Source organism: Theobroma cacao, chromosome 2 (assembly GCF_053813885.1).
Source record: "Theobroma cacao isolate CCN51 chromosome 2, ASM5381388v1, whole genome shotgun sequence".
NCBI lineage: Eukaryota > Viridiplantae > Streptophyta > Magnoliopsida > Malvales > Malvaceae > Theobroma > Theobroma cacao.
In genome coordinates this window covers 3334074-3359685 of record NC_142640.1, presented here as the reverse complement: position 1 = coordinate 3359685, position 25612 = coordinate 3334074, and the positions used below count along the sequence as shown (strand labels likewise).

General features: G+C 34.8%; 3 protein-coding genes and 4 pseudogenes across 4 annotated transcripts; 6 read left to right on the top strand and 1 right to left on the bottom strand.

Moving 5' to 3' along the window:
* Positions 1-169: 169 nt before the first annotated feature.
* On the top strand, positions 170-1313 carry LOC18607592 (dirigent protein 4 pseudogene; annotated as a pseudogene).
* A 3301-nt stretch (positions 1314-4614) lies between these two features.
* On the top strand, positions 4615-5840 carry LOC18607590 (dirigent protein 15-like). The gene has a single exon (XM_018115150.2). The coding sequence runs from the start codon at positions 5218-5220 to the stop codon at positions 5815-5817; it is 600 nt and encodes a 199-aa protein (XP_017970639.2). The 5' UTR covers positions 4615-5217; the 3' UTR covers positions 5818-5840.
* Positions 5841-9263: 3423 nt separating this feature from the next.
* On the top strand, positions 9264-10095 carry LOC18607589 (dirigent protein 23-like). The gene has a single exon (XM_007041842.3). The coding sequence runs from the start codon at positions 9427-9429 to the stop codon at positions 9985-9987; it is 561 nt and encodes a 186-aa protein (XP_007041904.3). The 5' UTR covers positions 9264-9426; the 3' UTR covers positions 9988-10095.
* Positions 10096-12594: 2499 nt separating this feature from the next.
* Positions 12595-13318, top strand: LOC18607588 (dirigent protein 23 pseudogene; annotated as a pseudogene).
* A 1550-nt stretch (positions 13319-14868) lies between these two features.
* LOC18607587 (dirigent protein 22 pseudogene) lies at positions 14869-15645 on the top strand (annotated as a pseudogene).
* A 2701-nt stretch (positions 15646-18346) lies between these two features.
* On the top strand, positions 18347-19703 carry LOC148763925 (mitogen-activated protein kinase kinase kinase 20-like; annotated as a pseudogene). Its single transcript, XR_016024473.1, has 2 exons — positions 18347-18372; positions 18460-19703. The product of XR_016024473.1 is annotated as a mitogen-activated protein kinase kinase kinase 20-like (transcript).
* A 407-nt stretch (positions 19704-20110) lies between these two features.
* On the bottom strand, positions 20111-24767 carry TOC120 (translocon outer complex protein 120). Its single transcript, XM_007041838.3, has 2 exons — positions 24600-24767; positions 20111-24260 (listed from the first exon to the last, which is right to left on the bottom strand). The coding sequence occupies exon 2, from the start codon at positions 24233-24235 to the stop codon at positions 20366-20368; it is 3870 nt and encodes a 1289-aa protein (XP_007041900.3). The 5' UTR covers positions 24236-24260; positions 24600-24767; the 3' UTR covers positions 20111-20365.
* Positions 24768-25612: the final 845 nt, after the last annotated feature.

Here is a 25612-nt window from a genome sequence, read left to right as displayed (position 1 = left end):
CAAACTTAATCCCCCAACCATGATTTTTTGACTTGGAGTCCTGTTGACAGGATGGGGATTAACAAACATGAACTAAATTAAGCATGTTTTGGCATTTACTATATCCTAATTATGATGTGATGAGATTCGCATTTATACAAGTACTCCTATTTAAAAGTCATACGCAAACTAATTACATCAATCCTCTCTTACGTGTAATCAAGATTTCTTTTCCTTCTATTATTCAGGAGAAGTCAACTCAATGCCTAAAGTATTTTGGGCGATAAATTATTTCGTTTCTGGTTATGCCGAGGGAGTCTTGGTCCATCTTACATATAGCATCAATCCTTAGGGGAAAATTCTTCGGAGTATAGAGTGTTTTTCTGTTTTTGTTCTTTCTTTATCTTTTACTAAATGAAGTAATCCACTAGTACAATCTACATTTGATACAAAGAAGACTACAAGGGGCAATCTATATGTACTTTCATACAACGAACAAAGCAGAGCCAATGGGAAGAACATTGATGTTGGCTTGGATTCTGGTCCTCTGCCTCTGGCAGGTCCTACCATGTGTTCCCAAAGTCGAGAAAGTCACCAATCTCCACTTCTTTTTGCATGAGACTACCGGCGGCGAAGACCCTACAGCAGTCATGGTAGCCCGGCCTGACATCACAAACAACGACAATAGTTCACCAGTGCCATTTGGCAGCGTAGTTGCTATTGATGATCGCCTCACCGTTGGTCCCGAGTATAATTCAGAGGTCATTGGGAATGCTCAGGGACTTGGGGTCTCGGCCAGCAAAGATACAACGACGGTGGTGTTGTACTTGGATTTCGGATTTACTAAGGGTAAGTTGAACGGCAGCTCTATAAGCATATTTTCGAGGAATCCGGTGATAGAGAAGGAACGTGAGCTTTCAGTGGTCGGAGGGAGAGGAAAATTCAAGATGGCAAAAGGGTTTGCACTGCTTAAAACTTACTTTCTGAATGAGACCAATGTCATTGTTGAGTACAACGTGACTGTGATTCATTACTAAGATGACATTTGAGAGTTAATTCTCTTGCCTGGTTGTATGGTTGACAAGTTTGAGAATTTTCTCTCGCTGAGGTTTCATCCCGATTGCTTTCCTGCAGGTTTGCATTATTAAGCACTGTATTTATTTGGTGAAATGTTGTTCTGTAGAGTCAACTATCCTTGTTTATATTTGGGGGAAAAAACAGAGTTTTATGTAAGAACTCATACAGTACAGCTCCCCTTGATTAATAAATTGTACTAAAAAATTCAACATCTTGATCTGACTTTGGAATTAAAATTTCAGTTTTTACTTTTTTAATATATATCTCTAACAACATTATTTCTTTTTATAATTAATTTTTATCTCATTAAGTTACAATATTTAAAATTTAATTTTAGAAGGTACTTATCCAAATAATCAACTGCAAATGCTATCACTTTAAATTGATACATTTAAAAGGCTTTCATTTTCAAGATTGCTCATCCAAGCACAAAGTATGAGATCATCTTGTGTTTGAATTAGTTGTAAAAAAAAAGGCTTTTAAGAAGTTGCAAAACTAAGTTGAGAAATGCATAATTGTTGCATAATTTCTATTTTTTTTATCTGAAAGATCAATCAATATTAAAATCAAGATGCTAAACTTGACATATGTCATCAATTGCTAAACTTTAATGTGGTAATAATGTACACATAAATTTGCAATATTTAATTTGCTAAAATCTTTTAATATTGCTTGACCAATTCGTGTGGTTGGTATGTTAAACGAGATGTATTAATCTTTAGAGATGTCAATTTCAAATATAGTACTAATTTTTATTCAAATCATTTTCGATGAACCTTGACTTGAATTTAGCCTGCAGACACCTTTTTTTTGTAATAATATAAAAATAATAATAAATAATAAATAAAATCTAAAATATTAAAAAAAAAACAAAAACAAAAAAAATAGAGAGGCGTGGTCTCCGTTGTCAAACCGCCTTCAGAACATTCAATGCTCCCTAGGACAGCTGGATTATTTTCGGTGGATTTTTTTTACTTGAAAACCACCCATCCGGAATTCATGCTGAGAAGAGCATGATTGCCTTTCTGATTGTCCAAAGATTTAGACAATCGAATTCTCTAAAAACCCTAAAAACTCTGGTTCAAAAGAGGGAAAAGAGGAGATTTTTGAAAAGCAAAGAAACGATCCAGAAAACTGAATCTTCAAAAAAAAAACACAAAAACCATCCACAAAAATTCCTAAATTTCTAGCAACCATTCTACCTTAGCCACAATAATAAAAAAAATAAAAAAAATCTGTATAGAATGAAAAATGAGAGAAGCAGAGTAGCTTAGTTTTAGGATTTTTTCCTTTGGGTTTTTAGGAGTAGATTTTGAGAGGGTTTTGGCGGTTGGATGGCCGATTAAAAGAGGAAAGAAGTTTAGAGAGCTTTGCTGCCGGTTTAAAGGAGAGATTGGAAGCTTAGTTGCTGCCAAAGGGAGAAAAAAAGAGGGACCGGTAAGATGAGTGAGAGAGCTGATGAGAGAGCAGAAAAATGGAGTTCTTAGAGAGAGGGTGGAATAGGCGGCGGAAGAGAGAAAAGAAAGAGGAAGAAGAACAGAGAAAGGTAAAATTCAGCTTGTATAGTTAGAGAAAGGGCTTCCAAACGGCGTCACATTGGCTGGAGAAGGAAGGGCTTTTCCTTTTCTCCTAAGTGGTGCAGCAAAAGCAGACTTGTCTTCATTGCACCATACGATGCGTTTCACGAGGCTTGGGCACTTGGAAGTGGAGCAGACCGGTGCTGCCCCTTGGAGCTAGAGTAAGCTTGTAGTTTACTTGGAAAAATCAATTTTTGGACATTTGGTTGGAGCCCATCAAACCAAAGGTCTTTGGGTTTGTTTTGGCCCGTTAGGTAATGGACCTTTTCCTTAGATGTTGATTTGACTTATTCTTGACTTGGCATTTTCTGGTTTGCATGTTTATAATTTTTCCCTTTGTTTATAAATTATGCAATAATTTTCATTTTCTTAATATATTTACACATGTGTTATAAGCACAAGATAGAATTTTAAAATATTATGAGTCATAAAAAAATAGATCAAGTAAGATAATAATAATAAAACATATAATCATATAGAAAGGAATTAAATGAATAGAAGAGAAAATATATCTAATAAGAATAAATTAAGTATATAATAAATAAATAAAATACATTATATAAATATAATTATTATAAAAAATAAAATGATTATTTTGAGTGACTCGATGATAGAATTTCACTTAAAAAGGTAAAGAGTTATTTTTTTAGAGTGGATTTTTTAAGTGCGGAGTTTGAGACAAATTTTTATCGAAGTGTCGGGATAAATTCGAACTCTATGCTCCAATATCCATTAATTCAAATAATCATTGTTAAAAAATAATATACATTAAAAATAATAATAATAAATGATAATAAATATATGAACAAGGTAATAAGTCATCTTAAATTATTAAATATATTGTTGCATGAATTACGAACTAGCTAAATTAATAAATGCGTTCATATAGAAATCATCATTTTATCTTGTTATCGCATATCACATTTATCTTGTTAATAGGGCGAGAATATCGATGATGAGATATCCATTCGAAACGCGAGAAGTTGCAATTTCGAGTAAATTTCTTTAGGTTAAGATTTCGATTAAGACTCCATCAATACGATGGGAGGGTCTTAATTTGAAATTTTGATGTTTCTAATCTTAAATAAATAAAAATTATACATACTTACTGACCAATTAATCACAATATACCAACAAAAGAAATAAGGAATTAATGGTAACAAGAAATTCGATAATAATAATAATAATACAAAAAAGAATTGATAATATACATATAAATAAGTAACAATTATGAAATAAAAAAATACTTGGTCTAGAAATATGATTTTGAAAAATTTCATACAGTAAAATAAATAAGCACTTACATGGTAAAGTACATAACGAAATAAAAACGGAACAATAAATAAATATAAGATTTTTAGTCACGATATATATGCTCATAAGAAGAAATAATAAAATATAAAACAAACATTAGAATTACAAGTGCATCACGTACCATGGTTGCACTATTAAATGTCATGGCATATAGATATATTCTGTATACGGGTATAAACTTCGATGATGAGACTTTTCGAGGAAATTTGATATGGTGAATTTCTCCGGTAAACTCCTTAGGTAAGAAGATGCTTTCGGATTCCACCAGTATGATGGGAGAGTTCGGAGAAATATCTTTAATAAAATACTTTTACCCGTATTAGGATTTACATTCATTAAAATACTATTTTTTTACTCGCAAACAATTATCCCGATGATAGGATTTACCCAGTAAACTTACGAAAGTGAGTTTCTCAAATATTTCTCTAGGTGAGAGAATACTCTCAAATCCCACCAGTATAATGGGCGGATTCGAAAAGTACACTCAATAAAAGGTTTTCGTTTAACATTATCTTGATTTTATGTCATGCATTTCACAATTGCATCAGGACACGTTAAACTTGTAAAAATGAAGTAAAATATTCTAACAAAAAATAAATCAAATTAAGGAAACATAAAAATAAAATCAAAAGGGAAGGATAATATATGATTAAATGGCACCGTTCGTGGAACGGGCGTCATAGGGGTGCTAATTTTTTTTTATGCGTAATCGTACTTCCGAACTCAACTCTAAATAAAATACATAGATCAGTTCATTGTTCTTTCGACGGACCTAAAGTCAATTTAGGATTTCGTCAAATAGAACCAATTTAATAAGTGATCAATCGCACCTAGGTAAAAAAAAATTGATAACAACTCAATCTCTAAATTTTCTCACATCTAACGATCGGGTTCCAGGACCTGATACGTTACGACATAGCCCAGATTAATACGTGCCACCAATTCCAAATGCAGCCAAGGCTTTCCTTTTTCTTTCAATTATTCAGGAGAAAAGCAGAGAGAAGCCAACCCTATATCTCAATTTGGCTTATGCTTAGAGATATAATCTAACCAAAGATGTTGCTTTTCTGTACTTACCTTCTCTAACAAAACTGACCATTGATTTCTTTTAAGGATTATATCACAGGCAGATTTCTTTGCCTTGAATCATCCACATAGTGGCATAAATAACCAAATCACCAACTAAGAATTTCAGGAATTCCTAAATTAGTTTTTCTCAGAAACGGTAACCAATTAACATCCAGCAGAATGTCTATTTAAGCCATTTATTATGATGATAAAAAGCTGTGAAGAAATTAAGATGGAAGGAAAGATGATCTTTGCCTGGGCAATGATGTTCTGCCTCACCGTCGCACCACCAGTCCACAGTGAATACTACTCCAAGACTGTTACGCCTGTTGCAAATGTGGAGAAAAAGACTCATCTCCATTTCTTCCTCCACGACATCCTCAGCGGCCAAAACCCCAGTGCAGTCATGGTAGCCCGTGCTAACCTCACCAAGAAAGACGATTCCCCAACCCCATTCGGCAGCTTGTTTGCAATCGATGATCCTCTCAGAGTAGGGCCTGATCCAACATCGAAGATAATCGGAAACGCACAGGGGCTCTATCTGTCATCCAGTCAAGACGCTAGCAAGTTTACCATAGTTTTGTACGCTGATTTTGCCTTTACGACTGGCAAGTTTAATGGGAGTTCCTTCAGTTTGTTCTCGAGGAATCCGGTAACAGAGGCTGATCGTGAAGTGGCGATCGTGGGTGGGAGAGGTGAGTTCAGGATGGCGAGAGGGTTTGCCAAGATTAAGACCAGTTACTTCAATGCTACAACTGGTGATGCTATTCTCGAATACAGTGTGACTCTTTACCATTACTAAACCAGAATACAAACATCCGATTATGAGGCACAAGGATACTTTTAAGACTGAAAAATCAAAATATTTGATATCTCTTTTGATTATGTGAAGAGATAGGGAATAATGCTAGTAATTCTTAAACTGTCAAATGGTGTATGAAATCTGAAATTATACGATGGAAAATTTGTGCCTATAGAGCTATATGAGAATTGATAGAATTTGTTTACTTATATTTATCATAATGGCCCAATAACCACAAGGCAATAACCCTCCTGAATCGTCAGGTTTGTGAATGCTTTAAGAGGATGATAACTTGGTCTTTGTGAATGGTGACGACTGAATGCAATAAGGGAAATGATCTCATAATATTATCATTTTAAGGAATAACACCTGCTTTTAGCTAGCAATGCTTCAAGGAGGCTCCATGGCACATTCCCAAGCATGTAATTAGTGGAAATGATATTCCTACGTTTGCTAAGCAGCATTCTCGTAACAATAAAAGGGAAAGTCACTTTTTTTTCCCTTTTTGCTCGAACTACCTCTTTTTCTTCTTCTTCTTCTTCTTAAATATAGTAAATGTATTAAACTTTACACGTTATCTTCTCGATAATCATCTGTCCCCACAATCACTTTTTCGATAATCATATTTCATTGAAATATTGCAATGATAAAATACCAAACATATCTTAATTGAAATGATACATTGCAGTGATAGAGTACCAAAGTCGATTTAACCTATTTCTAAAAAGATTGAAGACCCAAAAAGAATAGAAAGCCCAATAGCTTATGGACAGAACTTATAAACGCAACTCAACAATTAAGAAATGCCTCTCCCATCAATTTGAAGGACAAAAGATAAAGAAAGAGGAAGTTCAGTTACATGAGAATTCAATTTCGAATTCACATTTGGATTGAAGTTTTGATATAAGGATTTAACAGTGACCTATAATTGTTAGGAACTAAGAAAAAATAAATTGTCTACTATCCTAGGATATCAAAATGGAATTGATATAAGCTGATCATATGTAGTTCTTTTTTCCCTTTTTTTTTGGGTATAGTAATAGGTAGTAATATGGGTTTGATTAACCGTAAATGCCAATTAATTGGCAATAAAAAATTGAAATTTTGATAGCAACATTAATTTAATGCTTTAATATTGCTGTTTTTGTAAAGCCCTTAATTTCTATTATTCGATGCATAGAAAAGAAAAAGGAATTTTCCTTAATGTTTTCCTTGTCATCCAAACAAAATGAAGAATTTGATTGTCACTAGAACATTTTTTACCTTTGGCTGCAGAAAAAATTGCAGCCATAGGTGAAAAATCTGCTATCTTATGTTAAGGCTGTACTTAGAAAAAATGTAACCGTAGCCACTGTATGGAAAAGTTTAGCTGCACCTTTTTATGAGATTTTGTAACAAAATTATTATACAGCCATATAGTATATAGCTGCAATCCTAATATCTATAGCAGCATATAGAATATGCAGTTAAAAAGTGTATAATAATACCTACAACATTCTAATGTGGAACAAAAAGGTGTAAATTTTGCAAATTTTACAGCAAGCTATAAAGTATAAATCATGCAAATTTTATAAAATTTACAGCAAATATTGATCATCAAAACAATTATTAAGTAAAATTATAATTCTTTGTATAATGTCTACACATTAGATCCAAATTTCCTTACACAAACTATTTAAGCCAAATCTCAAAATAGTTTGCTGGCATGTGGATAGGAATATTTGATACCCTGCAAGTTACAATATTAGATTGCTTCAATCTGGTGGACAATGCTTATTTAAGAAAGAGAAGGAAGAAAATCACAGCAACAAAAGTAAAATAAATTTGGTGGGTACATATTCATATAATCATTTCCCTTTTTTTTCATTCCATGACTAATTTACTATGAACAATGACAACTAATTTGCTGTGAATAAAACATGTGAGAGCATCTAAAACAAGATGCTTAAGATCTGATAATTCTTGCACAATTAGACAAAGTTCTAGCCAAGTAACGCCATCAAATTTGTGAAGTGGAGTTTAAATCGCAAAGGTTGGTGGAGAGTGAGAGACTTAAGGCAATTTCCGGAAGAAGAAACCTTTGATATTTAAAGAACCCTAAATCTTGCTCTACAAAAGAGGAATTTTTGAAAGAATTGAATTGGGTTAGGGTTTTGCTTAGGGGAAGACAAACAACCAAAGAATTTGGGATCAGGTGTTAGAAGGAATGGGAGTTTTTTGAGATTTGAATATACATTGAATGGTTTTGTCTCAACATCTTTTTTGCTACATTTGAGGGGATTTTAAATTTTGAGAGAAAGAGAAATTGTAAGACAGACTTGAGAGACCTATTTTTTAGTTAATATATATATATATATAAAAGATTTAGATTTTTTATAAATTAAAAAATAAAAATTATCTAAATCTTAAAACCCAAATACTGTTAATTCTTTAGATGCAAAAAATAAAAGTGCAGTTAAAATTATGTCATTAAAACTCATTTACGTTGTAGTGTGTTGTTCCCTTCATTTTTTTTCTGTTCCTTCAATTTTTTCTTAATATTTTTCTTTCTTCGAGATTTTTCATGAACCAAACAAAACCTAAAGTTTGGAAAGATTCATTTCTCTCTCGATTTCCTAGTCTATATAAAAACAATTTATTAGTTTGATCTAGTTGAATATGTTAAAGAAGGGAAATTTCTAATATAAATTTTATGTACCTCTATTTCAGCCTCATGCACCCAATCAAATTAGGTAGTTAATTTACTCTCAAAGTCCAATTTGTATGGATAGCCGACCAAGACTACTGAATTCTTGGCTATCTTTAGGCAAAAATGAGACTCTGGAGCTCTTGATTTCAATCCTATAAGTCAGAGATGTGGAGACAACAAAAGAAGTAGATGGCTACGCATTATATTGACCATAACCATTTCATTTTGAAAATCATAGAACTTTCCTCAACTACTCATAGCACTATCGCTCATTTGGTTGAGCTAAACTCAAATTGCAAACAAGCAAGCAAATGAGCTGTTGGCTTTTCTCCCCATTGAAAGTTTAAATAATTAAGTTCAAGAATGGGGACTGTGAACTTGAGATAACCTCTTTTGATGATAAGATTTAATATTGCTAGTGTCAAAAAGTACTAGTATTATTCTAAATAAATTTTTTGAAAATGTTTATACCGAGAACAGTCTTTTTATATGATCATGTTTGTATAAAAAATTTCAAATGAAAATGAAAATATGTTTTTAAGGTTAATTAATCCGATATATTGATAAATTTCAGAAGCAAGCTTAGGAGACAATTCCATTACTGTATATGGGTCGGAGCCCAACGACAAAAATTAGGACCAGGACCTCCCCAAGGTTAATTATAAGTGTTACCTCTTTCAGAACATGTGGCCCCATTAAATAAAGAAGTTAATTCTCTTTCTTATGTTGTAGTTAACCTGCCTTTGAATCTTTTTCTTCTGGCCTATAAAAGTTCTTGTAAAATGGCAGATTCTTCAAAAGTAAAGTTTCTTTAGCTTCTTCTCCCTTCATTTTCTGCCTGAGAGTTGGGAGATTTGCCTCAAATATTTGATAGAGATTGGCTCAAATCTGTGCCACAGAGAGAGAAAAAGGAAGTGAAGATGGCCAAGTTAGGCGGCATTCTATTGATCATCTCCCTAGCTGCAGCAATGCCATGGGCTCAAAGCTTCCGCGTACAGAGCTGGGCAGCAAGGGTCGAGGCCAAACAAGAGATGGTGACCAATCTTCAGTTCTACTTCCATGACACAATCAGTGGTAAGAACCCAAGTGCCATAAAGGTGGCTCAAGCCCCTGATACTGAAAAATCTCCTACTCTTTTTGGAGCCATGCTAATGGCAGACGATCCACTGACCGAGTCGCCTGATCCCAACTCCAAGCTGCTCGGCCGAGCCCAAGGGCTTTACGGGTCAGCTGGGCAGACAGAGGTAGGGCTAATCATGGCCATGAGCTTTTGCTTCACAGACGGAAAATACAATGGTAGCTCTATAAGCATTCTCGGCAAAAATTCTGCTTTGACTCCTTTTCGTGAGATGCCCGTTGTCGGTGGAACCGGACTTTTCCGGCTGGCACGTGGATACGCAATCGCAAAAACTCATTGGATGGATATTACAACCGGTGATGCTATAGTTGGCTACAATGTTACCATTGTTCACTATGTTTAACATACATAGATACCTTATTCGCATTTCTTTTGTTTCATTGTAGAGTTACAGTGTTTTGCTCTTGCTTGTTGTACTAAATAAAATATTACAGTTTATAATTTATGGTAATGTGCTTTTTTAATACGTTACAACACAGTAGTTTGGCAACCTAATCATAGATTTCCGTTTGAAATATCGATGCTCTGAAGCTGTGGGAGTTCCATTATTAACAAGAAAACATGTTCATTAGGACTTTCCATGCAGTCCAACATTCTGTCTTGCTAGAAGTAAACGACACTTCCTTTCATCACAAATTGCTCCAAAATTGTTCATTATACTTTTCAGATTTCACTGGCCAACGGTTCACACGCAGGCATGCTTATATATATGGTTTGATTAATGAAACTCATGCTTTTCATTTCGGTTACATTATTACCTACATAAGCTGTTGGCTGCTTTTGTTTTTCTGTTTGCAAATTAGTTTTGCTATTAGAAACATTGACGAAAAGGATATGACCGCAACGATTCATGAATATAAGTCCGACAAGACACCTTAATTTCACTTTGTTTTGCTTATTTGATATCATAATTTAGCCCCTATGTGAAAAGGCTAAGAGTTTCATAATGAAAATATCTGATTGTTCATGTTTATTCACTTTAAAGCTATTGTTCATTCTTATTCACTTCAAAGCTATACAAGGTTTATATACAAGATACGTTGATAAGCATTTTGTTGATATATATAAGTTTTGTTGATAAAACATTTTCAAATATAAAAAAGCTAAGGTTAAAAATGAAACTATCTAATTTATCTAGATTATGTCATTTTTCTAAGATAATAATTTATTTAAATTATGTACAAGATTTCCTTCTACTAATAGAAACATAATCTTTAACACCCTATTACATGTCAGATTAGAGTCAATGTAATCATTCAATTCCTCAAAATTAAATTATTAGAACTTGATGTAATTTCCATGAAATGCTCGATCGGTTTCGATTAAATAACGTTTGAAAAAGACCAAATAATCAGAAATTGGGGGATGGTTTTCACGTGAAAGTCAATCACTTCTTCGATGGGTCAAACCAATTAGGTGGTAGATTTTGCTTCTAGCAGTTGACAAATTGACAGCAGCAAAAGAGGAGTGTTTTTACACCGCTCAGCTCTTCTACCAATATATAATTCAGGGTGTAAACCACGCAATTAAGACTTTTTAAACTTTGTAAATTTTTATACTAATTCGAATCATGGGTTTCTTCTTCAGCTTGGAGAAAAACATTTTCATTAACCAACCAGCCCCCCACAACGTGCAACACGTGAACAAAAATTTTTTACTCTCATTAGATGTTATTTTTTAATTTTACATCAAATACTTAATAAACAGTTTATATTAAAATTTAAGGTTTAAGACATAAAATTTAAAGGGCATAATACTTTGAAAAGTTTCTCAACTATTTTATAAAAAATTAAATAAAATCTTATTCTTCTATTATATTTAATCAAGTTCATATATTTTTATTTTTTATTAAATAAATCTTTACAATTAATGATTGATTAACTGTCATTAGTTAAAATACTATTTGCCATTTTATACTCACATAATACTAACGTGGAGTATAAAAATGTTACTTACCGTATCATCATATCACGTTAACATGTCACATGATCATCCATTATAATATGTCAACATACTACATAAAATGATAATGGTATTTTGATTAGTAATAATTAATTAACTATTAGTCATAAGGTCTTGTTTAGTCTAAAATAAGAATATAAAGATTTAATTAAATATAAAAAATGAATAAAAGTTTATTTAAATTTTTTAGAATAATTGAAGAACTTTTTTAAGTATTTTGTCAATTTAGAGTTAAAATATTTTGTTCATAGCATAAAATTAGACCAGTGATACAAAATTATGAAAAAAAATATCAAATGAGACAGTAAGTGTAAGTAGAGGATTTCTATTCACTAATCATAATTTTTATCACTTTTTAACACTCAATTACTCTAGAATTTTACAAAATTTTGGCGCAATTAAAGCACATTTGGAAACTTTTTACGATATTCTGTCTCATTTAACAGATCTGAACACACAGTCCAAATTGGAAAGTGAACAAATTAATTAATCAACGGTGAAACCCTTTCATATTAAGATTAGAGAAATTGAAACTAGCTAGTTTTCTGGAGAGCTTTTTTGTTTAAATTTTTGCCATGCTAATTACGTATGGACATTGCATGTGACGAACTGCCTCGCTTGCCTTTTGTCTTGTTCTTCCAATTTAATACTGCATCTTGTGAAACAGCGAAAGAGAATCATAGTAGGTAGTTTCGAGGGAGAAAAAACCAGATGAGCATATTTGGCTGCATCCCCCATGCACAGTACTAGCTCAGTCTCAACACGTTACTTGACCAATCGGATTGGACAATTGACATCAAGAACTGGTACATAAAATACAAACCTATGCCATAAATTATGACATTAACAAATCAAATCAAACAATTAAGTTTAGAATAATGAAAAAGTTGATGATTGCACTGAGAAGGGCAACTTCCAAGTTAGATTTCTCAAGTGTATAAATTAAGAATGACTAGACTTCATTTTTGGTTGCAAAAGGTGAGCAGAAAGCAATGGAAAAGCTTGCTGCTCTAGTGATTTGCTGGTTGGCAATGGTGATGCCAATGGGTCAATGCAGTATTGAAGGGCCCGAGGAAGTTTATAATTGGTTCCATAAGCTTCCTTACGCAGAAGAGAAGGTAAGCAAGCTCCATTTCTACTTTCATGACACGCTTTCAGGGAAGAACCCAACTGCAGTGCGGGTTGCCCAAGCATCCGGCAGTGCTAAATCGCCCACCTTTTTCGGTGTAGTTTTCGTTATTGATGACCCATTAACAGAGGGGCCCGAAGCCACATCCAAAGAGTTGGGTCGGGCTCAAGGATTGTATGGGTCAGATGGGAAAGAAGAAGTGAGTCTACTTATGGCCATGGACTTTGTTTTCACCAGTGGTAAGTACAACGGAAGCTCTCTTACCGTATTGGGCAGGAATCCAGTGTTTCATCCACTCCGAGAGATGCCGATCATAGGCGGCACAGGTGTTTTCCGATTGGCACGTGGGATTGCAACAGTCAAAACACGTTCACTAAACACCACCACTGGTGACGCCATCGCCGAATACCATGTTGTAGTGATTCATTATTAATAATTAATGACGAAGGCTTTGCTTTCAAGTTTTTCATTGTTGAGATATGTGTATTTGTGTATTTTTGTATGCAACGGCCAGGGCAGGACGGCAAGAAATCACCTCAAGTATTTGAAATATATTTTTATATGATTTTTTTGTACATTAATTCCAAGCAAATTTAGAAAATGTTATGCTTCTATGTCTGTCTTCTTTAACATATGACTAAATAAGAGTATTTTGAATGTGAACAGAAATTTTTTGCTTTAACTTATAGAATTGGAAGCAATGTTTCCGGAGAATCTTCTGTTGAACAAAATCATGAACGAGCACATGTATCATATTCGCCCAACTACAGCTTGGATTTGTCTTGTTACCATCCTCATTTGATCACTCTTATCTGATAATGAAACCAGCGAATAAAGAGACAATGCTACTACTTATTTTTGAGTAAAAAAATTGTGACCACTTTGGTTGCAGACAGGTTGCAAAGACCAATCGAATTGGACAATTCGGATCAAGAACTGCCACCTACCATACCAACCAATGTCCTGGAAAGGAAATTCATTAACAAATATAAATTTAAAGGGGGAAGTCAAAAATGCAAAAGCTGGCATCTCCTGAACAGTTGCTTTCCCAAGTATAAAGAAGGGAGTTCATTTATGGATGTGAAAGGGAAACAAAGAGAAGCAATGGGGAAGGCTAGCTGCTCTAATAATGATTTTCTTGGTAGCCATACCAAAGGGGCATTACAGCATTGAAGGGTCTGCAGAAGTGAATGAATGGCTCCATATGCAAATGGAAAAGGAAACCAAGATATGATAAACTCAGTCCATTGTTTTCATGTCATTTAGTTTTGTTTCTATGAATGTCTTATCATCTAATTTTATCTACATGGGTGTTAATACAAGTGATAAATTATGTAATTGACTATGTCAATATCTTTCATCTGAGTCATTTGATATAAAATAATAAGTTGAGAATTCAATAGATACAAATAAAAAAAATACAATTTTATTAGAGATTACGAGCACGAGATACGAAATTCAAACAAGTTTGGTCTAAAAAAAATATGTTATTGAACAAAATTAAAACAAAACCACAAACAAAAAGTCATCAACAAACCCTCACCCAACCCAACATGACCAGTCACAGTATTGATTAAAAAGGATAAAACATTTGTAGTGGAGAAGGTGTAAGACATACATAAAAAATTAGTGTTTGGTGCTTTTTAGGTCTCCATTCGCCAATTAATTATTGTGTAAACAATAGACTAAAAATATTTGTATACAAATACAAATTTGAATTTGTATATACATATAAATAGAAATCTTCTTCCCCACTTAATTTAGTATCAAATGTCTAACCTTATTAATAACTAAAAACCTTAATCTCTAAATCTTAAACCATAAACCATAAATTTTAATGATAAAATAAATAACCTAATGACCAAAATGATGTTAATATAAAAAATTTATTGAACATGTGATACAAAATTATGAAAAATATATCAAATAGAAGCGGAGAACTTTTGTTCTTGTGTGTATATATATTAATATATACACGTACATAAATGAGCAAATTACTTCGTCATACCAATTCTTGGGTTTTACAAAAATAAATTTAAAAGAAAAATGGGTCAAAAGCAGATGCTTCCAAGTTCCACCTGAAAGGCATTAATGCCAAGTTGCTGAATTTCCTCAAGTATATAAAGCATTGCCTAGACTTCATTTTTGGATGCAAAAAGGGAACAGAGAGAAACTATAATGGAAAAGCTTGCTGCTCTAATGATGATTTTCTTGCTAGCCATGCCAATGGGGCATTGCAGCATTGAAGGGCCCGAGGAAGTGGATGAATGGTTCCATAAGCTTCCTCATGCAAAGGAAAAGGTCACCAAGCTCCATTTCTTCTTTCACGACAGATTTGCTGGAAAGAACATATCTGCGGTGCGGGTTGCCCATGCGTCCAGCACTGCCAAATCGCCAACTGCATTTGGTCTAGTTTTCATCATGGATGACCCATTAACAGAAGGGCTCAAACCCACGACCAAAGAACTGGGTCGAGCTCAAGGACTGTACGCGTTTTCTGGGCGAGAGGAACTGAGTCTGCTGATGGCCATGAACTTGGTTTTCACAAGTGGTGAGTACAACGGCAGCACTCTTACCGTTTTGGGCAGGAACCCGGCCGTGCCACACCGTGAGATGCCGATCATAGGTGGCTCAGGAGTTTTCCGACTGGCACGTGGAATTGCGTCAGCGCAGTTACGTGAATTCAACACAACCACCGGTAACGCTCTCATCGAGTACAATGTTGTAGTGATTCACTATTAAAGTGATGGTGGCTTAAGCTTGTTCTCGTCTCCATATCAAAAGAATAGGCGACGAGACAATGTTGGCAGATTGATATTTCTTTCTTTTTACTTTTTGGATGCATTATGTTCTCTTTTTATATGGTTGTGGAATAATAATGTTTGGAGATACCTACGAGACCTTCTAATACTTGGTTAGACCCGAGACATTATTTTATTTAATTTCAATTCTAAAATAAATTTAAAAATATAAAATATTAATATTTTAATAAGAAATTTAATTTAAATTGACAAATTAGATCGAGCCTAAGTCTTAAAGGTGTTAATCGGACCAAATATAACTTATGAACACCTTTACGTTAAATCAGGGCGAAAAAAAGAGAAAGGTGGGAGATAATTTTATTAAATTATTATAATTTTAATGAATTTTAATACAAAAAAGTTAATAATGTTGAATTTTTATTTCCTTTTTGATATATATATATATATATATATATATATATATATATATAAGTTTGAATAAACAATGAGAGGTAATTTTCTACTATTCCATAAGCCCATCCTCTATTCCATCTTAGGATTAAAACCAAGACTTTTAAAGTTAGATTCTCATTGAGATGTCCAATCAAGAACTAATGAATTTAAATGTTAATTTTGTTGATTTTTTTTATAGAATTTTATTTAAAATTGACAAATAAGTTCTTATACAAAAGAATTTTTTTTAATTAATGCTATTTTATAATTAAAATTTTACTTTTCAATTGCATGCTCAATAATTAAAAATTTTGACGCCATAGATATTGATGCATGATTTTCCAATGAAATATAGGTATTTTAAAAAATTAAACAATTATATATATATATATATATATAAAGTATTTACGCCAACACAAAAGATATATGATAATGGTTAACAAATTTTGATTTCTTTAATTGTTCTATCACTTGATTGCATCAATAATTCAATATTGACATGTACTTAAAAATACAAAGAAAATAAAAATAAATTTTTGTTTTAGAAATCAAAATTTATTAGATTCTAATCAAATGAGGGAAACATGTTCCCAACATATCATTCATTAGAAAATATATAATATCAAGTGGTGGAATATCATAAAACACATAGTCATCAATTGTATCAAAACTCATGTAGTCGGTTAACGCATTTTCTTCTCTAAAAATAAAAATAAAATTTTACATATATATTAACTTTTATTTGTTTATACAAAAAAGGAGTTTATAGTCAAAAGAATCAACTATAAAATATTCAATAAATATAGACAAAAGCATAACCAATCTAGCATGTATAATTTGTACATAGCTTAAAGCTTCCATAACTGTTGAAACTCACAAGTCACAAGGTAACAGGCTAAACATAGAGCCAAAAAATACACAGTCAATGATTACTCAACTTCACTGGGATTTCACTTTCGGTTCACAAAGTGGCAGAAAAAGTCCATCTTTAACACAATTTTACTTAATACTATAGCTTCAAAAATCAAAATCATGTGTAAATTATATCACTTTAATTAATGAAAACAAGAGAAGAGTTACATTTTCTTTCCACTCTCTTCAGTGCTTTGCGTGTGTGCATGTCTGTCTCTCTCATGCAAGTAAATAAATATCCTTCTTGAAAATGGATTACAACTCCAAATAGCTATGATGTTCAAGATTTCTCTACATTTTATGAAAATTAATTCTTACCAAAATTTCAAGAAAAGTCTATTATCTGACAGAATAAAGTTCACAATCAATCAACAATAAGGAATTGAATCAATGTTCAAAGTCATCGAAATCAACCAAGGATAAGCAATTAAACCAATCTTCACAATTACAATATTTAGAATTCAATCTAAGAAAATTTTTGTATACTTATCATGTACTTTGATATAATCTTATTCTAACTTATCTTGTAATTTGATGTAATCTCATATTAGGTATATCCTCTTATCTAAGAGCCTTGCCATGGATTATAAATTCAGAGTAAAGGCAAAGCTACAATATCATCCTTAATCACAAATTCAATTCTCTCTTATATTTCTCATATGGTATTAGAGCCTCATTTGTTCTAACGAATCAATTGTTTTTATGTTTTCATAATCCCCTGTCTTCATCACCATGGCAACATCCTCCTCTTCACCTGTCATTAGCCCATTAAACTTACCACTTCCAACTTCCCCTCCTGGCGTGCCCAATTCAATTGCTTATCCTTGGTTGAGTTTGATGACTTTGAAAATTGATTCAGCTGGGTAAGTTAATTCTGATGATTTCAAGTTATCTTTATCAATGTGATAAGGATAACTTATATTTCTCATATCCATCTGGATTAGCTAGCTTTGATTTCCCAAACTATACCAATCAAACAAATGTTATAGCTTCAGCATCTGCAATTTTTGTTTTCTAATTATTTTCTATGTACAGTTTGAGTTCAGACGTAAGAAAGCCCTAGATGGTTGTGGAGCAGTCATCTGGGTTCTCACTTCTTACCTCTGATTAATATATGCACAGCTGACGTTATTTGGAGATAGCTATTAATACCCAGAACAGTAACACATATATTACCTGGTTCTTCCTTCGACATCCAATCTGAAAAGCGATAAAATGAAGAGTCTTAGGTAAAGACCCTTTTCTGCCTGTTGCTTGATCTTCACATCAGCCAACATGCCTTTTCGCTGTGGAATTTTCTGTGAACTCCTGATCACGATTTTGCTCCCTCCCCTGGGGGTTTGCTTAAGGCACGGTTGTTGCAGCGTCAGTAATTTTTCTCTCTTCCATCTTTTTGGATTTTCATCATCGAGGTTTCGATTTGATTCAATGAATTTTGGGTTTGATGGTTTTTGCAGGTAGAGTTCTGCATTTGTTTGACATTTCTGGGATACATACCTGGGATAATCTAGTGTCTGTTTATAACTTGCAGGTGCCAGTATGCAAGGGTTGAATTTTCTCTGGTAAGGTGTTTTGCAGATTGGGTCTTTTGTAATTATTGTTTATGTATACTGCACAGGGCTTTTAGGATGCTCTAATAACAGCATGAGTTCTTCAAGTTAACAGAGAGAATGGAGTTGAAAGGAGTAAATATTAAGGTTCTTGGAAAAGGATCATATGGTGTCGTACATTTTGTGAAAACAAAAATTCCTTCTTCTCAATTTTATGCTGTACAATCTGCTGATGAGGCAATGTCTTCTACACTTAGAAGGAAGAGGAAATCCTTCAACAGTTTATTGATTCCCCCAATATTAGTGTGCAAGATGAAAGAAGCCTCTACAACCTGTTTCTTGAATATGCTTCGGGAGGAAGTCTATTGCATTTGATGAAGAAAGTATGACGGTAAATAAAATACCAGAACGAGATGCTAAATGTTATGCACAGATGACACTTGAAGGCCTTGTTGAGATTCACTGAAAAGGATACATCCATTCTGATCCCAAACCAGGTAATATTCTTGGTTTTCCTTCCCAAGATGGTATTGGTTTAGCTGCTTTAAAGATACAAAAGTTTGGCGATATGGTTTTCGAGGTACTGAACCTTATATGTCTACTGAATCCAACATTGAGAATATCACTGATGCATTGGATGTATGCTCACTGCGTTGCATAATCCTTCAGATGATTAATGGGAGATTGCCATGGGCTTATCGTAATCTAATGGATTTGAGGGACAAATTTTTGTGGGGAGAGTCAGCGAACATCCCAGAAAACATGTCAAGCATGGGTAAGGATTTCTTAATGAAGTGCTTTGCTAGGGATCCAAACCAAAGGTGGACAGCTAGTATGCTATTGCGCCACCCTTAACTTTTCCCAGAGCACACCTCATTTCCGTTTGCAGGAGATTTACCACAATGCAACGCATCCCTTCAAATTTTCAAGAGAACGTATCATTCCACTCTCCAAAAAGGGTATGAGTTACTCTCAACAGAAAAAAGCAGAGCTCTGGATGCGTTGATCAGGTTGAACCAGCTTGAAGAGGAAACATGACTTATGAAGTTGGGCGTCTAGTGCAAAAGAATCAACATGACGCCTCAAAAGTTGAGATTTCCATGGAGAATTACTCCTCTTCTTCTCGTTTATTATGGTAGAGAACTTGCTTTCCTGGTTTATTTTGTTTACCTTTTCTGGATTTTTCTCAGATTTAAGTTTGCCTTAAGGTTTCATTAACTAAGTATCTTTTTCTTTTAATAGTTTTAACTTCTAACTTGTAACATATTCTTGACTTAGTATTTTCAATATACAGAGTCATTAATTTTTTATACTTATAATGCTTATTCTTTCTATCTAATTGAGTAACGGACAGGGTGAATATTGCTAAACCCCTTTCAAGTCTAAGGGAGTTGGAGATTTAAACATTGACTTATGATGAGGAGATTAACGTATATCAATACATTCCCTAATCCGCAGCCTTAAACTCAGTTAAACAGAGATTTTCTGCAATATTCTTCTTTTATCTTCTAGCATGAAACATCAAAGAAATTGCTAACAAATTTGACACATTGATATTGATATAACTCCCTTCTTTTGACAAGTATCTAGTTGTGGCTCAGCCCCAACACCATCATGTTTGCCAAAAAACAGAAGTGGTCGGGAATGGAATGAACAGAACTCAAGATGAATCAGTTTTCTGCACTCACAGAAGAAATATAATATAGGCAAGAGGAACGATTGAAAAGAAGCAATTCTTGACCATGGTTTCATGGGAACACAAAAAACCCTTATGCAAAATATCTAACAAGGAAACTACAATCACTATAATCCACGATGATATTGTTGAAATTAGAAAAAAAAAGTTGGAAACATAAAAGAAATTTCAGCACCTTACTTTCATTCACTCTTGAAGACCACTGGAGATGGCCATATTTAAAAATTTGTCCTATCACCGCATTGGATGCTATTGCACAAATGAAAACCTAATTTTCATCATTGTCCATACTGCATTTGTTGAGGATAATCAAGTAGCTTTTTCAGTAGAGGAAGGAGCGCAATCAAAGCGATCTGAAGCTGTTCTGAGCTGTTTATTCGTATACTGACTTGTCCTGCACCTCTGTTATTCAAATTGGCTCGTGCTATCAAGTTTGTAGACCGTCCAACAGGGACCTGCGACTGTATATTGCATCCAATGGCCAGATCTCCGTGCCAATCCATGACAGAAAGCCCAAGTGTAGACAAAGAGCGACCCAGAGGGTAATCCTTATCCCTCAATTGTGCTTCCAAACTGCCCCCATAAGCAAGATCACCACGACCAGTCATGGCACCCCCAGTCATGACTACCTGGAACCGCTTATTAGCAATCAATTTGTCTTCAACTTTCACTCCAGCTGATAATGCATCCCCTAAGAGTGTAACTGAGATGCCAGCTGTTGCCTTATTCTTCCTGAAATTACTAAACCTTGTCTCACTGCGCAGAGTGTAGGCTAAGTCCTTTCCAACGGTCTGCAAATCAAAACCTAATGAAGTTGCTTTACCTTCCCCATGCTTTAAAGAACTGGCTAGTTCCATTTGGACATTGGCATCCTTTTTGTCCTTCGTAATCTGGCCAGAAAATGATATGGGAATTTTATCTTTAGCTACAAACAACCTTTCTATATTAATACCTTCATAACCAACATCATGATCCCAACCATGAGTATCTAGAACAGGCCTTACAAGCCACGGGTTGGAGTTGTCAAGGTAACGGTACCGATGAGTAGGATTATCAGAATCAAAAGAAGCAGGCAAGGCCAAATCTGGCATGGGAACTGGAACAGAAGAAGCACCACTACTTTCCTCTTCTGCATTTTCATTATACTCACTTGGAAGATCCTTAGCAGCAGCAGCCATTTTCTTCATCATCTTTCGCCGCTTTTTCTCTTCCTTCAGTTGCTTTTTCATAAAAAGTTTTTCCCTATATTCTAACTCATCAAAATATGCCTTTTTCTGAGCTTTAGTAAGCTTTGCTATCTGGGCTTTTGTCAACCGCTTGAAAGGTGGCAACTCATCATATTCTGATTCATCCTCAGAGTCTGAGGATTCATCTAAATCATCATCTAAACCATCCTCATCACCATACTGCTCTTCAGGCAACTTAACTTGCGGCCTTGATTGAAGAAGAGACGAAAGAAGGAAAGGTAAAGGAGGTGTTCTCGTTCGAGTAGCAAAAGGCTTTCCTGGAGGAGTATCTTGCAACTTCAAAAGGGTGTTTGCTTCAGCCAGAATTTTAGATGCAAAAGAGAGTAACAACAAATGAGGCTTCCAAACCTGACCATTTGGCAACACTCTCTGGCCTGCCCTATTTGTCCTACATGCAGAGTGGTTCTCCACTAATGAAACAGGATTCATGAGCCGCATATCCCCAGCAGCCTGACGAATAGCCTGCTGGACAACATGAGAGCGTTGAGTAACAAACATGTCATAACTAGAAGCAGTACCATTTGGACCATCTGGTGGAGCAGAAGCTGCATGAGTCAGAACCACAATTGCATTAAACCATATAGATGGTCCAAAGATCTCAGTAATAGTGCGCAATAGGGGCATATCACCAAAATCCCGGCTTTGCATGTCCAATCTATCAAGGTACAACACAATATCTGGAGGTGTTTTCTTGATGAAATGTTTAACAGAGTGAAGGATCTTCTCATTTTGGCGTTGGTCAGACCAGGAAGGCAGAAGGCCTGGTGTGTCAATCACACGTACCTTAATCCCATGTACGGTACCCACAACATCCTGAACCTTCTTTGTACCTGTCTGGAAAGCATCAGTACCAAACTTAACTTCATCAAATATTGAATTAATAGTGGCACTTTTACCAACTCCCGTCTTCCCAAGCACCATAATTGTACAAGAGAAATCAAGGGGTTCATTTCCAGCTGCCTCAAGCTGCTCTGCCATAGCACTTGCACGGTCAAAGCTGAAGGCACCAACACGGCCCCCATTCCTCCCCCGGAGCTGCTCAGCTAATCCTAGCCTGTACAAAACCTGTGCCACAACAACATTATGGGGAGTCTGCCCAAGCCTATGTGCAAGCCGCAAAAACTTAACTCTAATCAACTGAAGCTTTTCCCGAGTCTCATCACTCTCCTCAGCATCCCCATTAGCAGGGTCTTCAATCTGTTGTGTCTGTGCCTGAGAGACAGTGCCATTTACACGAGGCTGTTGGACCACCCTAGGAGCAGGCTCCAACAACGGAGCAGCACGCCCAAGGCCAGCAGGACGAGAAGGAGGAGCAGCAGAGTTTGTAGATTTTACAGATGAAGACACTGGATCAGGTAAAATTTCACGTTGTCTAATCACAGGGTTGCTTTGCTTCAGCTTCTGATCTGTATCTGCAATCTTTCCAGATCCTTCAGCTTTTTCAGGCAAAGAAGATCCTGGAGCATGTTGCACTTCATGCTCTAAAGTCATTTGGATGCTTTGCTTATCTTCCTGATCTTTCTCCACTTTCTTTTCAGATTCTTCTGTCACACAATGAATATCTTGAACTTGATCCACCATTTCATTAGGGAGCTCATATTGAGAACCATCATGAACCTCTGTTCTCAAATCAGTTTTACCAGCCGCAATCTTCACATTCCTCTCATCTGTAAACTTTTCTGAAGAAGATAAGTTTCCATTTTCAGGTGCAACTGTCCCTTCCACAGATGTACTCAACTCAGACAACATATCTTTCAGTTCATCAATCTCACTGTTATACTTTATACCCCATGCATCTGATGATTCTTTTACTTCTCTATACCTATTATCTTCCATCTCCACATTAGCCAAAGCATTATTTGCTTTTTCACCCTCATCTCCACCATCCCCTGAATTACGAACAGCTGTGGCACCTTTTACTTCTGTACTCTCTTTTCCCTGATCTCCTTTGTCAAGGTTAGCTGACTTGTCATTCAATGCAACCTCATCATCTTGAAGCTTGACAATCACACCAGCTGAAGTATCAGCAGATTCTCCAACCTTTTGGTCTTCATAATCAGTAGCCAGTGCATCCTCCCTTGATTCCTCAACCTTAACCTCTCGAGGCAAAACCTCCAACTTGGTTTCCATTTTTACATCCTCCCCCACCTCATCAGCTTCCAAAGTTTCCAAACTTTGGTCTGCCAATGTTCCCTCCAAATATACCTTATCAGAATCTCCATTTACGGGCTTCTCAATTACTGTATCAGACTTCACATTTCCTTCATCCTCATTCCTCAGGACTTCTGTTTCTCCAATACCACTGATTTCAGGTAACTCCTTTCCACCATTCAATTCATCAGTCCCTGCTCCCGTTCCAGTCCCTCCCTCATCAATCTTATCAGACACCACACTACCACCAATACTGTCCCCACCCAACAGTTCCTCCACTTTCTGCTCATCCACTGACACTGCTGCATCCTCATTAGCACTTGGAACTACATCCTCCTTAGGTCCAACCTCACTCCGAACCACATCCTCCTTAGATCCAACCTCACTCCGAACCACATCCTCCAGAGGTTCAACTTCACTTGGAACCCCAACAGCCTCTTCAAACGTCTCAGCCTCAAGCTCTGAATTCGAATTCTCCTGAACTTCCTCTGAACCAACGTCACTGATTGTCTCACCATTTCCATTTGCATCAGCAGCTACACTGCCGTCCCCCTGTCCAGATTTTTCTGTCTGCTCCTGCAAACCCTCTTGTGTTCCAATTGCCTCCTCAAAAACCTCTTCTTCTACATCCTTTATTTCAGCGGAACCCCCAACGACCCTCTCCTCCACTTTTTCGTTGGCAACTCTTTCTTCCACAACCTTATCGTCTACAATAACAGAACCATCAACCATTCCTACCCCATTTTCCATTTTTCAGAAATGTTGCTTCAAAAACCTAAATTCACAAAAACCATCAAAAACCCATTTAAACCAACATACCAATAATCAATAAACGATCACCAAAAAAAATCAAAACAATCAATCAAAAAAAATTAACCCACCAAATAAAAACCCCTCCTTCCCTAAAACCCAAACATAAAACCCCAATATTGATCCACCAACCAACAAAAAAAGAGATAGATCTTTCCATTTCCCTAAAATCAAAACATCAGTTTGTTTCCTCAAATAACAGATCCCAAGTCCATATTAAAGGTTCCTTATTAGGGTTTTCTGTAAAGGATTAAAAAAGCAATAGATATACTAATTAATAAACTGATAATAAAATAAAGGTTACCTGGTCTTTTTGATGCTAAAGAGACGTTCAGATAGAGAGAGCAAGAAAAAGGGACCGGGTTTTTGCAGTATAATGAGAGACAGATTAGAGAGAGAAAGGATCTTTGGTTACATGTGCTTTACTTTCCAGTGCTTTCGTACATCTACTACAATTGCTTTGGTCTTTGGCTTAGCAGAAGAAGGAAATATTAAAAAAAGAAGGATAAGAGAGTGATCAGCGGACGAAAATGGATGTGTGATTGTGATCAAACGGTGAAGAATGGATCATTGATATCATCGTTGATAGACGCCGAATCGCGGTGACGTGGACATAAAAAAGGGAGAAAATGGCAAAAGGGTAGGAGAGCCTAGGGGTGTTTGACATATCATGTGGAAAGTGTGCCACCTGATCATACCTGAGCTGAGAGTGAGAGAGGACCATTGTGGGCCGTCCAATCTTTCCTGATTGGATCAGTCGATTGTACCTACCCGACTCTCATCAAAATCTTCTTCATCATTAACCCCGACCCATCATAAATAATTTGTTATGAGAGAAAAATATTAATAAAATAAAAAAATAACATACATTTATAAATGAAATAAAAAGTCTATTTATAAACGAATAACTTCTTCATATTATATTTTTTGTATTTGGTCTGTTGCAATATTTAATTTGATTTGAACTTCTTAAATTATAACATAATAAACATTTATACATATATTTATAATATAATTTATTTTTTTGAAAAGCAATAATAGATCATTTATAATGAAATATCTTATATTACTAGACTCCATTAAAAAAATTTTAAATATTTTATAATCTGATTTGGATAAAATTTCAATAAATAAAATTATTACTTGTTGTAACTTAGGATAGTGATTATATGATATTAATTATAAATAATAATTTTTAATATTAAATTTTAGTTTTATATATTTATTTTTATTTATAAATTATTTATAATTAATGCAATACTTATTAAATTCATTAGTTATTCTAAATATGATTTTAAATTTTAAATTTTTTAGTTA